Below are 13,355 nucleotides of genomic sequence, written 5' to 3'. Positions count from 1 at the left end.
TCACTTACATGAACAACTATTATAAAATGCTAACTATTTACCTATTATGTGTGTGTTTGTGTGTGTGTGTTACACTACGGTGGCCTGGCGTCACATCCTGGATAAGCCCCGCCCCCCAAACAAGGAAATTATCTTTGAATTAAGGGAAATGAATGAGTCATCACACCTTTGCGTTGAGGTGTTTTCCTGTTACTCATGCTCTCAGACCAGACTTTTGTTCCTGTATCTGTTTAAGTTTGTTTAATCCTATTGATTTTTTCTTTACGTGTCAATACACGCAATCCATGAATGCTTTTGTCCTTTTAGCCACTTCAAACGCCCTGGATTTCATAACTGAAGGAAGACCCGGGGGAAAAAATCTGACGTCAGTCACTTCCTTTAGTCAATGCTAACACAAGTTATTAAGCCTGTGAGGTGTTAGAGCAAGACGTCACATATTTTTACTCTTGCTTAATCTTCTATTTCCCCTTTCAACTACATAAGCAGACTCAGTGACACAGCAGCTTATTTACACACACCTCACATCCCTGTAATCCAATCTATTTCCTTCTATTTCTTTAGGAATTATTACAGATTTAATATAATCTATAATATATATATTTATATTATATTATATTATATTATATTATATTATATTATATTATATTATATTATATTATATTATATCTTATAATATAACCTTAAATAAAACTTATACAAGTCAATAACAAAAACAACAACAATAATAGTAATAATGAAAATAATAATTATTATTGTGTTTAATTCTGTATATAATGTTCCTGTATTCTAATAAAATTATTTTATTTCATTTTGTCATTTAAAAAAATCATAAAAAAATACAGTATGTATAATAAGGAAGTTACAAAATGAACAAGACGACCATTAATAGACGAAGCCTATAAGACATGCACGTGGGCTTTAATGGATAATCAGGCTAAGCTAACTGTACATTTATGAAAATCAAACTCAAGTATTTTACTGTATAAAAGATTAGAAATTTTGCATTTCATTTGGAAAGCAATGTCCCAGACTCTTGTGTTAATTTCGGTAACATAATTATGCTGTGATGTATTTTATTTAATTTTATAGTTAAAACTTTGCCAAACACATTAAGGTAATAGGTTAGCAAATGATTAAAACCCATAGGAAATATCCTAACAACAGTGGGACAAAAAGAAATATGGACATGCAGCAGTAGTTGTGATGGTTAGGTAAAAACATCAGATGAAAGGATATATTTTAAATGATAAGCTTAAATATAATTATTTTGTAAAAAAAAATAAAAAAAACTTTAAAATGGTTTTGGCTAGGCTAGATTGACTGTAGGGTTAATTCATAATTTTTTTTCAAACAAACAAACATATGTAGCCTATATCAATCATATTCTTTACATTCATCATTCTTACATTAAAGTTTATTACATTAATAATAATCTTATTGCTAAAAAGTTATGTTTTCATCAACTAAAACTAGACTAAAATAGTTACTCTATTATACTCTATTATATTTAGGATAGGATTGACATTTATCCCGTGACTAAGACTAAAATGAGAGATAGCTGACAAAATGAACACTATCCCAGAGTCTAGATGAATTGTGGAAAGGCACAGAATCCAAGCTGCTTGAAGGCCAGTGTGAAGTTTAAACAGTTGGTGAATTGGGGTGTCATGTCATCTTTTGTGTTGTTATCAAGTTTTATCAAGTCCGAAGTCAACACAGCTTCTACCAGGAGATTTTAGCACATTTCATGCTTTTGTCTGCTGACAAGCTTTAGAGAACCCTGTAGAGAATCTATTGGCTACTGTCAAGAGGAAAAGGAGAAACATAAAACCAACAATACAGACAAGCTGAAGGCTATCAAAGCAACCCGGTCTTCAATACTACCTCAGCAGAGCCACAGACTGATCAGCTCAATGCCATGCCACACTGTTGCAGAAATTTGTTATATTAAGTGCATCAATTAATTTAATTGATCTTAAAATATTCTAATACTGTAAGATATCAGTTGGTGTTTTTTTCCCACCTGTAAACCATAATCATCAAAATAAAAATAAAAAAATAATTTAAAAAAGGATTTAAATATTTCACTTTACATGCAGTGACTCTGGAATAATTTTCACTTTTTATATTAAATAACAAAAAGAAAAAATTCAAGTATTTCAAACTATGCACTGTGAAACACTTTTCCTGGTATCTGTTTGAGATATTATATTAATACATACAATACTTTGTGTTAATGCTGTTTTTAAAATCTGTTACTCAGAGCTTTACTTTTTTTTTTTTTTACTTTTTCATTAGAAAAAGCATCAAACAGCAGGTTCTGTGCATCCCCAATCAAAAACGATTAATCAGTACCACATTTTAGATATATAAGAACCACATCAAAGGTGTTAAGTGCATCGTTTTGCAGAAACGCATAAGATTGTGTTAGATCATGTTAACATGAAACTACATGTCTGTAAAAAAAAAAGAAAAAGAAAAAGCTGAGAAAGGAGAACTGTCCCACACTGATCTCTATACAGGGGAGTAATGTGATGTGATGTAAGGTTACAAGGCAGTTTAAGTCCCAGTGGCAGGACAAGGGGACGGGGTTTGGAGTGTTGGGGGATTTCTCATTTTAAGAAAACTATAATTACATGAAATAGAAAGCTGCATGACCATTACATTTCTGTTCATTTTATTGCGTTTATTTCTTTCTTTCTTTTTTTTTCCTTTGTGCCATTCTTCTTGCAGAACAGTGGTCAGGTCACTACGTGATGCTGGTGGAGGAAAACGTTTCCGGACTCACTCCTCCAAAACACCCCAAAGTGGCTCAATAATATTTAGATCTGGCGACAGTGCAGGCCATGGGAGATGTTCAACTTCACTTTCATGTTTATCAAACCACTCTGTCACCAGTCATGCTGTGTGTATTGGTGCATTATCTTCCTGATACATGGCACCACCCTCAGAACACCTTTGAACCATTGGGTGCACATGGTTCTCCAGAATGGTTCGGTAGTCCTTGGCAGTGACGCGCCCATCTAGCACTAGTACCAATACAATAGCAATAGTTTTGAACTCTGATACGTCACCCACAATGTGCATTGCACTATTTTAAACAAAACTGTGCTATTACTCTGCTAATTAAACTTTCACACTCTGCTCTTACTGGTGGAATGTGCAATCAGTGAAGATTGGCCACCAAGCTGGTCAAATTTAGCCATGAAACCTCCAACACTAAACTGGCCAGTGTTCAGTTTCAATGTCCAACCCTTGTATATACACCTTATATGCACTACTTCCAACTATATAATAAATAAATAAAGTTTAGCACAGACTTACTGTTTCATTGTTATTCAATCTTTTGTATACATTTTTGTAAATGTTTCTTATATTATTATAATATTATTTGAGAGTCAGGTTAGGTGATTTTTTTTTATCTTATTACTTAACGTAACCTTAACTTTGCTAGTTAATATTACTGATGTGGTTCTTGCACTAAACAGACACTAGTCAATAAAAGTGACTTCTAATTTCCGTGACGTGTTCATGTATTTGCAAACTCACAATTCACCCCAACTTTTCTTTAAACAGAAAACAACATGTTCTTTGTAGAAAAGCAACTTTATTTATAAACTGAATCACCACATTAAGCTCTGATCCACTCTGCAGAGAAATGACACGTTGCATCATCCTGACCCAGATCTCTAAGTTTTGATAAATCAGCACATTATAAAATCAGAGTGAGCTAAGGGGAAAGGTTTATTTATTTAACAACCCGATCTGTTAACTCCATGTTTGTCTGATTAATAACCAATAAATGACGAGAAAACCGCCGGAGTTTATTAGAGATTACAAATGTAACAGTATCTTTATCAAGTTCACGGCTCTTCATGAAACATTAACTAGTAGATGATATTACGGGAAAAGATAAGGACGAGTCACTGTTACTTCACAATTGATTTATTGTTATATAATATTATAGGTATTTATTAACTATCTACTAACTAAAGGTATTTAAAGGTTGATTTTATAACAATAGTACAGGGACTCCCAAAAGTCTGTGAACAGATAATTTAGCAAACTGAAAAAAAATTAAATTTCTTAAATGAATACAGAATATATTTATACAGGAGAATTTCGAAGTAGTTTTGAATCTGTCAATATTCTCTCTATTTCAAACCAAACAAGGACAAATCATGCACTTAATTTTGTCTTAAATGGTGGGTTGTCGTGTTAAATGTAAGTTGATTAAACTATAATATTTATAACACTCCTATTCCTTTCACATTAACAATGTAAAAGCCCGTAATTATTTATTACATAAGATTTTACGGATTTTTCATGCTGATATAATGAAGGTCGTTTATTTAAAGGTCTAAGACAACTAGCTGTGACCGTTTTATCTTCATAACCTCTATTAAACTTGCGATTCTATGAGGTAATGCCATGCGTTTCTTCTCTTAATGTGGTTATAACCTGAACACTGGTACAAACTCACTAATAAACCAGCTCACAAACAGACTGATATAAACAAACACACACACACACACACACACACACACACACACACACACACCAGTGTGTATGAATTAGGAGGTCAGAGCTCTCACTGAATAAACGTCTGATTTAATTATTATAAATATGCTGGATGTGTTGGAGACTTTTCTTTCCTTTAAATCCAGGCACAAACGTGGTGTACTACAGGACCCGGCGGTTACTACACGCCAAACAAACAGAGTGTAATAGATTTTAGGATAAAAAAAGAAAAAAATAAGAAGAATAGAAGCAGGTTTCAGGTTTGAATTTATGGGAAACTGTCATCATCATCCTCGGCCATTTCTTTAGCAAACTCCAGATCCTGTTGCTCCCGCTCTCTGCGTTCCTGTAAAAAACCCCAAACACACACACACACACACACACACACACACACACTTTTAATCAGATCTGGTTGGTGAGAAGGTGTTTATTATTCCTCTGCAGCTCTGACAGTGTGGGTTTATATTATGGTATTGTTTCTACAGCAACGGCTAATAACAGGAAGTTTTAATAAGTATAGTGTTACAGTACCTCTGCCGACTCCAGGTCCTTGTTGTAGGCCTTAGGAGGGAATCTCATAGCCTGTGGGCGGAAGTAAACACCCTAAGTGAAATGAATCAGCCTGGAATGAATCTACTACTAACCATTTCCTACCACTAGGTGTCCTACCTTGACAGACATGTTGTGGATGTCCAGGCAGAAGGAGATTCGCTGGTGAAAGGCAAGCTGAGGCTCCCTGGTGCCGTAGATATCCATCGTCTCTTTGGACTGGACGTAACCCTTCTCATGGTTTATACTCGCCTCAATCACGCCATCACGGATCGCCTGCACAGACACGCAAGTAAACAACACTTGATTATACCACAACCATCCGCTCAAGACCATAATTATATACACATGGATTTATTTATGCCTGCGCATGCGTGCCTGTCCACCCATCTGCGTGTGTGTGCGCGTGTGTGTGTGCGTGAGACCTTTGCCACAATGAACTCTGCATCTTCAGGACTGTCGAGCTGTAGTTTCTGAGCGATATCAGCCAGAGAGATCCGTGAATACGATAAGCTGATCATCCTCACACCTACACAGACACAGAATTATTGATTTAATTTTATGATTAAACTCAGTACATATAAAGCCATGTTATTTGCCGTTTTATTTCTGAATTTTTAAACACAATGTTTGTGTTTAACATTCTAAACTATATTTTTTTATATAAAGAATATGAATAATTTAATTTTTTTGTCACACCTAAATGGTTTAAATGTACACAGCAATTGTTAAAAGTATTTCTCATTTCTACATGATAATGTGCCTTTATCTTGTATTTCTCTGTGTAAAACGCTATGGTGTGATATACTTTGTAAGAAAATGACTTGCAGATGAACAGATGTAGGACAGGGAGATAATCAGAGAAAGAGAGGAAGACATAATGAAATCCATAAGGTTAAGGTGCTAAAGTTGTAAATCGGTGTCTGTCTTACCGGTTTTTATCACGTTGTGTCTCAGGCGGATGATGAGCGTGTACGTCCCGTCAGTCTGAAACTTCTCTCCAAACTGATCTAGGACCTGATTAAATTTGGCCAAGTTTCCAGTCCTCACCGCTGTAACCACACACACACACACACACACACACACATACTTATTAGGAAAAAAAATACATCTGTATTTTATTACATAATAAGAAACTGGAAGAGAAAGGGAAAAAAAAAAAAGGAAGAAAGTTACCCTGAGTGAGGAGGAAGTAGGGCATGAGAGAGCGTTTGAGAGATGGCTGGCGAAACTGCAGTCTGTCAGGAATCTCTCCAAGCAACAACTCCACCACTATCAACAACTTATGGACCTGAGAGAGAAAGACAGAGTTATCCCAGAATATGCAAATAAGTAACAGTCTAACATCCTGACCATCAGACCCATATATCCTCTTTGCTGCTCTGGCATGCTCCACTCTTCTGTAAAGGCTGTACACTAGATGTTGGGATGGTGAAGTTCCAGTTCAGCCCACAAGTAATGCTTCAGTGGGGATGAGTTCACGCAGGATACTCGAGTTCTTTCACTCCAACAAACACGAAACACACCGTGCCTTTATGAGGCTGGCTTTGTGGATCTCATTATGCTGGATAACGGTTCGGTTAGTTCCTCCAAGTTCCAGTGAACTGTGACACTACAGCCCAAAGACGTTTCTGCACCTGCACAACTGTGCTTCTAACAATTTGAGGATGGAGTACATATGGGTGTGATGGTAAGGGGTGCACATATTTTTGGCGTTAGAGTGTATAATGGTGTACAGGTAAGCATCTGCTGCAAAAGTTGAGACACACTCACGGTCTGTTTGAAGCCGACGGCGGTGTGCTGTGGTGCTTTACGCAGTGCGTTAGTCAGAGTTCTCCTGGCTTCAGAGTACTCCAACTGGATGGCCTTAATCCGTCCTAAAACAAAAACACACACACAGGAACTGATAAGTGGTGTAGCAGAGAGACGCGAAGGGAACTGCAGTGTAGCAGGAGTTCAGGAAGTGATTACCGGTGTAGTAGAGGTAGCGAGCCCACTCGTTGTTGTTAGCAAGTTCAGGAAAAACAGATTTAGAGACGAGCTTCTCGGCCTGGTCGTATAAGTTGTAGTGCAGGTAGTTCCTCAGCAGCAGGTTCAGCAGTGTGGCCTGACCATCCGAGTCGTGACGTAACGTGGCTGTCCTCAGACGTGTGTGCAGGAAGCTGGAGAAATACAATCATATTAAACTTGAAATTAGTCTGTACACACAGGTGGAGCCCACACCAACGGCTAATATTTATTTATTTATTTTCTCCCTAATTTAGTCGTGGCCAATTCCTCCCTGTCACTAAGGGGCTCCCTTATTAAGGCTACTACTACCATTCAGCCGGGAGGGCTGAAGACTATCACGTGTTTCCTCTAAACGGCGTGACGCAGCCAACCGCATCTTTTCGAACTTGCTCACGCACCGTTAGGGGTGGAGTAACACACTCGGAGGAAAGCGCTAGCCGCTAGCTCACAGACGCCATCCCCTGATGATCGGGCGAGCACTTTACCACTGCGCCACTCGGAGGCCCACAACGGCTGATATTTAAACATACTGCACATATAACAAAATGTGGCTAAACCTGACCGAATTTTTTTTTAAATATATATATATATATATATATATATATATATATATATATATATACACACACACACAAAATTAATTTCTCCTCTAATGCAGCAGGACTGTTTCAGAGTTAATGAACTAACAGAATAGGACAAAGTGGTGAGCTGTTCTCCTACCGATTTTGTTCGACACTTTAGTCCACTAGGTGGCGGTAATGCAACCACCGTTTATAAACTCAAAAAGAACAGGTAGTGTCGAGGAGGAAAAATATGCAGAAGATGGAAGCAGTTTGCTTTTCCTGCAAAGGCTTTGGTGTATTTAACTCATTCAACAATTTTAAACCATAAAATACTTAAAGTTTTATTCAATTCTCAATTGAAAAATATATTTAAGCTTTTGTTTGTCACTTGTACATTACTACGCAATGAAATTCTTTCTTTACATATCCCAGCGTTACTGGGGTTAAAGCGCAGAGTCAGCCATAATACAGTGCCCCTAGAGCAAACAGGGTTAAGGGCCTTGGTTAGGGGCCCAAACACAATGTGTAATTGGGTTTTTGGGTATGTCAGGTAGAACAAAAAGGCATCATTACTTTTATAAGGTGCAAATTTTACCACAACCAGAAAATGGAAATGATGTCGCAAAAATGTCAAACTCTCAAAACAAGCATAAAATTTTTTTGGTCCTAGAAAAACCGAGAACAACAATAAGAACTACAGAGTCTCTACTTTCTTCCAAAGCTGAGAAGAACTGGAGCCCCGTCACCCATCATGCGCACCTTCTACAGAGGCACCATTGAGAGCATCCTGACCAGCTGCATCACTGTGTGGTTCGGCGCCTGCAATGCGAGAGCAGCTGAGAACATCGTTGGTGTCCCTCTCCCCTCCTTCCCGGACATTTACAACACCCGCCTCACACGAAAAGCTCTCAACATCGCCCGTGGCCCTACCCACCAAATACCTTCTTCATACTGTATTTATACCCCATTTTTTTTACTGGTTTATATTGCTTATTATAATGTCACTTGTTACTTTAATCAACTAAAATAAGTACACTTGCACTATTCTTACTGTTCCGTTTCTCTCCATATCTGCATTCTGTGTTGTTAACTGTCCCTTTTTGCAGGACAGTGACTCAATTACCTCACCTCTGTTGTTTTTCAAAGTTTGTGTTATTTAAGGGTTTTTTCCCCCCTTCAGTGTTCTTTGTATCAAGGATGAAAGAAACGTAATTTTGATTCTCTATACGTATGCACTGTACATGTAGCAGAATTGACAATAAAGTTGACTTGACCATGTGCATCTGTGCTATTTCTTTGCCAATGTGACCTGTTTTGCTCAGTCATGTTTGGTGTGTGTGTGTGTGTGTGTGTGTGTGTGTGTGTATATGCGTGTATTACCTGCGCACTATGTCCAGCTGGTTGAGGAACTCGTACACTCTACAGTAATAATAATAACACTTTGCTGCCACTAGGTCCAAAGCCCTGCGGTTCTGAGAGCTGATCTTCTGCAGGAGGTCATCTGACACCTTTTGAGCCTAAAACACACAGAGAGAGAAAGTAGGAGAGAAGAAGAGAAATTTAAATTAAACACATCCAATATTCAGGTGAGAACGTTATTAATTTAGCTACATTGCAATATTTAATACTACCATAAGTGCCATTTTCTTTTGGTTGTGGTGGACTAGAGCTGAACGTGTGTACTGGAGAAATGGTTTTGCTACTATGTCACTCTGATTAACTTTCTCTGAGCATATATTCCTCAGGAGTAAGTGGCACAGGATGTGATCTCTGCTACACTCTATAGTTACTGTGTATACATCGGAGAATTGGCCGTTACATTCGGTGTGTAATACTGTCAGAATGAAGCTATAGTGTGGTGCTGCTAACCACAGATATTCGCGTGACTTCTCCATCTTATAATCTCAGATGAATATCTCCTCACAAACCTCACATTTTATGTGTGTGATGTGAAAACTTAACATTACCATGTGTTTTAAAGAACGACAGAGAGAAGTACAGAAATCCTGGTTTTATTAGAACACATACAGTCTTTGGAAAAGACAGGTGTAGCAACGTGCAGCCTGTCAGCATGTTAGCATGTCAAAATTAAAGCCAGTTAGGTGTCTTATACAATAAATTAGAATTAGCAAACATATTTAGTCCTTAGTAAGGTTGATTGGTTTTTATTACACATAACTAAAAACCTATTTGTGCTCATTCACACACAGCCCTCCTCCTTTACCTCAGTGTAGCGCTCTTTGTTGATTAGGTAGACGAGCAGCAGGAGCTGGAGATACGCCTCCACTTCAGGGATGAGAGGAGCTGCTGCTGCTTTACCAGTACGAGGCCTAAACTGAACATCTCCCTCTGTGTCCATGGGCTGGGGATACACACTCAGATTAAACAAACACATTTACACACACATCCTACAGTGATGATCTAAGAGCAGATCTGTGTTTACAATCACTTTGCACTACTGAACACCTGAACATACTGTATCAGTTGTGTGTGTGTGAGATGTATGAGTGATACCTCCTCGAGGAAGCCGAGCAGAAACTCCTTTCCTGCAGCATTGGAGGTGTAAAAGCCGGAGATTGCCTTGTGGAGGACATTGGGGTTGAGTCTGCGGCTAGTGGACGGAAGAGCTCTCAGCGCTCTCAGGACAAAGCGTGGCTCCTTACCCGACACGGCCTTCTCAATCTGCTTCACATGCTCCTTAATATCTGCAGGAGAATCGGAGACATCAATCACGCAAACTTCAAACACGTGCGAGTGACTTAAGGAAGAAACAGCATCGAGAGAGAGACACATGGTAAAGGATGCATTTGCTAACAAATTAGAGAGGAACTGAACATTAATTTAAAGACCTATATAACTGTCTAGAACCAAATTAGAACACAGATTTCAATGCCTCACTTTGGTGGCATTTAAATGCCTGATCCTGGAAATATTTTTCCTCGGTTTTGCCTTATCCTTTTGCCAGATGAGGCAAATATGGTCATATATCTGCAAAAAATTGCTGAAATTTAAAGCTGGTTTGTAGCATACAAAGAATACCAATTATCTAGAACTTGCAATACTTTTATTACTTATTGTAGTTGGGTTAGGCATCATTTAAATTTGTTGTGTTTAATTATATTTACGTCTACCTTCAATTTTTAATATATTGTTAATTTTATATATTTTTTAGAATGTAAAAAAAGAATTAGTACGAAAATTGTCACAAATATATAATATATTTGAAAGGTGTTTTCAAACTCTGCGTGCAAGCAAACTAGGCTAAATAAACAGGCAGCACATCACTAAGGCTAGAGCTCAGAACATCATGTTCACATATCACTACAGAGGTCTTGTACTTGGAGGTCCTTCATGTGATTTATTTTTATTTTCACACTTTGTATAAATTCACAAATTATTAAACTAAATGTCCAGTTTAGTGTAAACACTTCAGGTTCAGGCACATGCAAATTTAAATCGTAATGAAGTAAAAGAAAATAATAAAAAATGACTTAAATCCAAAATTAATCGTATTTAAGAAGTTCATACTGACGGTCGTGCATGCTCTGCAGAGAAACACAGTTTCTCTATGTGCTCTGACTAACAGTGCCATGTTTGTTCACCTAAGTGTGTTTAGTTCTTAATGTTTTTACTTGGTCTTATTCTTCACCTATGGGTAGATCGAGAGGAGCAATAGTAGACTGGTCCTCTGAAATGAGAACTTAATAGAAATACCAAATAAATATAAATATTGCATTAAACATCCTATGTGTTTGCTGTTCGTTGTATGTAGGAGATCACTTTTGTGCTGGAGGCAATACGGCCCATTCCGCTGGCTACCATGCTTCGCCACACTGAAGCCAAAATCTGCTTTCTTTTCTTTTTTTTTATAAATTTGAAATGTTTATTCTTTTGCATTTGAGGTGTTTCCTCTATGGTCCTTCAAATGGTGCTTTAAACAATTCCCACTTTGACAGGAAGCACACTGAACGGAGCGATATTGTTTAGAATCATGACAAAATATGAAAAAATATCAAACTGGGATATTTGTAAATTCGTGATACTTAAAGAATTGCAACACAGATCGAATCGCCACCAAGGTATTGTGATAATATCTTATTAGGTAATTTATAGTGGTTGACTTTAATAAAAAGTAAAATAAAACAAATTGATACGACAAGTCGACCATGTTATTACCTGGGATATTCATTCACTCCCAGTTCATTCTTAGATATAAACAACAACAATTTAGAAGTCACTGCAACAATAAGTGATAAATATGCGATTTGCTTTTATATCCCTATGTAAATATATAGTTTTGCACACAGAGTTGTGGTTTTATATATATATATATATAAACAACTACAGCACTGCTGATAGAGATTTAGCAGTAATCTTACAGGAGTAGTATACCGGGTCACGTGACATGCCGCGGTGTGACAGTGTTTATATCGAATCGTCCGGTTCTTACTGCTTCTAGTTGTTTAATGTTTACGATAGGGCGTGACGTCACCAAGACGATGCGTGCATCCTTTTTTCCAATACATGATTATAATAAAAATAAAAACAAACGAGCAGTTCAGGTTAACCATCGTAGACGTTAGCATGACCAGCTCATTCAAAGCCACTAGCTAGCTGTGATAAGCTAACTCAAGCTAAGCTAACGTATTGTTCAAAAATCACGTTCTGAGAATAAAGTCATTTACTTGACTCTGCCCTGGTGAACGGTGATGTGTGTAACAGAAGGAGCGTGTGTGATTAAAACCTTCCAGGGTGATGGAATCCTGCTCTTTGGCCGGCCTGGCCGCGGCAGCGCTTTCCTCCTCCGGCATCTCCACATCCTGCGCCTCGGCGCCCTGCTGCGGGCTCTCCTTCTGCTTCTCCGCTTTACTCTCCTTCGCCTTCTCGCGTCTTTTCGTCGTTTCTTTCATCCTTACTCTGCCGCGTTATAAACCGCAATACACAAGTCTTTTTAAACACTCTAAATCCGCTCAGACACCAGGGCCGCGAGCGCGGACACAATGACTGGCAACTATTTGAGCGCCGAAAAGGATTGTGGGAGTCAGACAGTCACAAGCGCAGGAGCGAATCGAACAGGCAGGCAAGATGAATCGATTCCCGAGGAGTCGAGCACACGTCGTGCTTTTATTTTTCTTTCACGCTCGTTGCTGATTAGACACCATGCTGGACATACTGCTTTGAAAAAGAAAACCAGGTTCATGAGAGAAACGCACAATCTTACGGAGCCTCTCTGGTGAAATTAGGGGAAAAAAGATTCCGTGGCCATGGCCTACTAAAACATTGGAATGAGATACTACGTTGTGGTCATGATTTAATAACCTCATAGCATTTGCCCTCTTGTAAACCACAGACAAATTTACATTTCGTTTGTGACTGTAAATTTGTAAATTTAATACAAAAAAAAAAAAAAAAAAAAAACATTTATCCCCCCCACACACAAAATATGCCCCCAATGTCACCAAACTGGCTCCGTATACTCTGTAATTTCTGTGCTAATATTTTGAAACATTACATTCAGACAAGTCATGTGTAAATGGATAATATCCGTTTTATGTCAGTCCTTTGCACACTCCTGACATGCTGCATTGGTGTTCAGCAATAAAACAGACGCAAACAGTTAGCTGTGTATTGATTTGATGGAGCATTCTGTTGCGGGCTGCAAAATGGAAGGGAGCGATAAAAATGTCAGTGAGCCAAAAGATAAAGAAACCA

The 13,355-nt window shown here is 38.0% G+C and overlaps 1 protein-coding gene across 1 annotated transcript; it reads right to left on the bottom strand.

Annotated features, from left to right (window-relative positions):
- Window positions 1–3,587: 3,587 nt before the first annotated feature.
- psmd3 (proteasome 26S subunit, non-ATPase 3) lies at window positions 3,588–12,683 on the bottom strand. The gene is made up of 12 exons (XM_053493427.1): window positions 12,388–12,683; window positions 10,158–10,348; window positions 9,868–10,005; window positions 9,024–9,160; window positions 7,042–7,232; window positions 6,844–6,947; window positions 6,247–6,361; window positions 6,003–6,122; window positions 5,496–5,599; window positions 5,191–5,346; window positions 5,053–5,103; window positions 3,588–4,867 (listed from the first exon to the last, which is right to left on the bottom strand). The coding sequence occupies exons 1-12, from the start codon at window positions 12,551–12,553 to the stop codon at window positions 4,790–4,792; spliced, it is 1,551 nt and encodes a 516-aa protein (XP_053349402.1). The 5' UTR covers window positions 12,554–12,683; the 3' UTR covers window positions 3,588–4,789.
- Window positions 12,684–13,355: the final 672 nt, after the last annotated feature.

The sequence above is a fragment of the Clarias gariepinus genome, chromosome 3, assembly GCF_024256425.1.
Source record: "Clarias gariepinus isolate MV-2021 ecotype Netherlands chromosome 3, CGAR_prim_01v2, whole genome shotgun sequence".
Classification (NCBI taxonomy): domain Eukaryota; kingdom Metazoa; phylum Chordata; class Actinopteri; order Siluriformes; family Clariidae; genus Clarias; species Clarias gariepinus.
This window is presented reverse-complemented; position numbering and strand designations above follow the sequence as displayed.

Excerpts from the sequence above, each read along its gene's own strand:
- psmd3 (XM_053493427.1), bottom strand. The coding sequence starts at position 12,553 with ATGAAAGAAACGACGAAAAGACGCGAGAAGGCGAAGGAGAGTAAAGCG. Across the intron at positions 7,233-9,023 it reads CAGCTGGACATAGTGCGCAG|CTTCCTGCACACACGTCTGA; the intron begins GTAATACACGCA and ends GTATTTCTCCAG. Across the intron at positions 6,948-7,041 it reads TCGCTACCTCTACTACACCG|GACGGATTAAGGCCATCCAG; the intron begins GTAATCACTTCC and ends TTTTTGTTTTAG.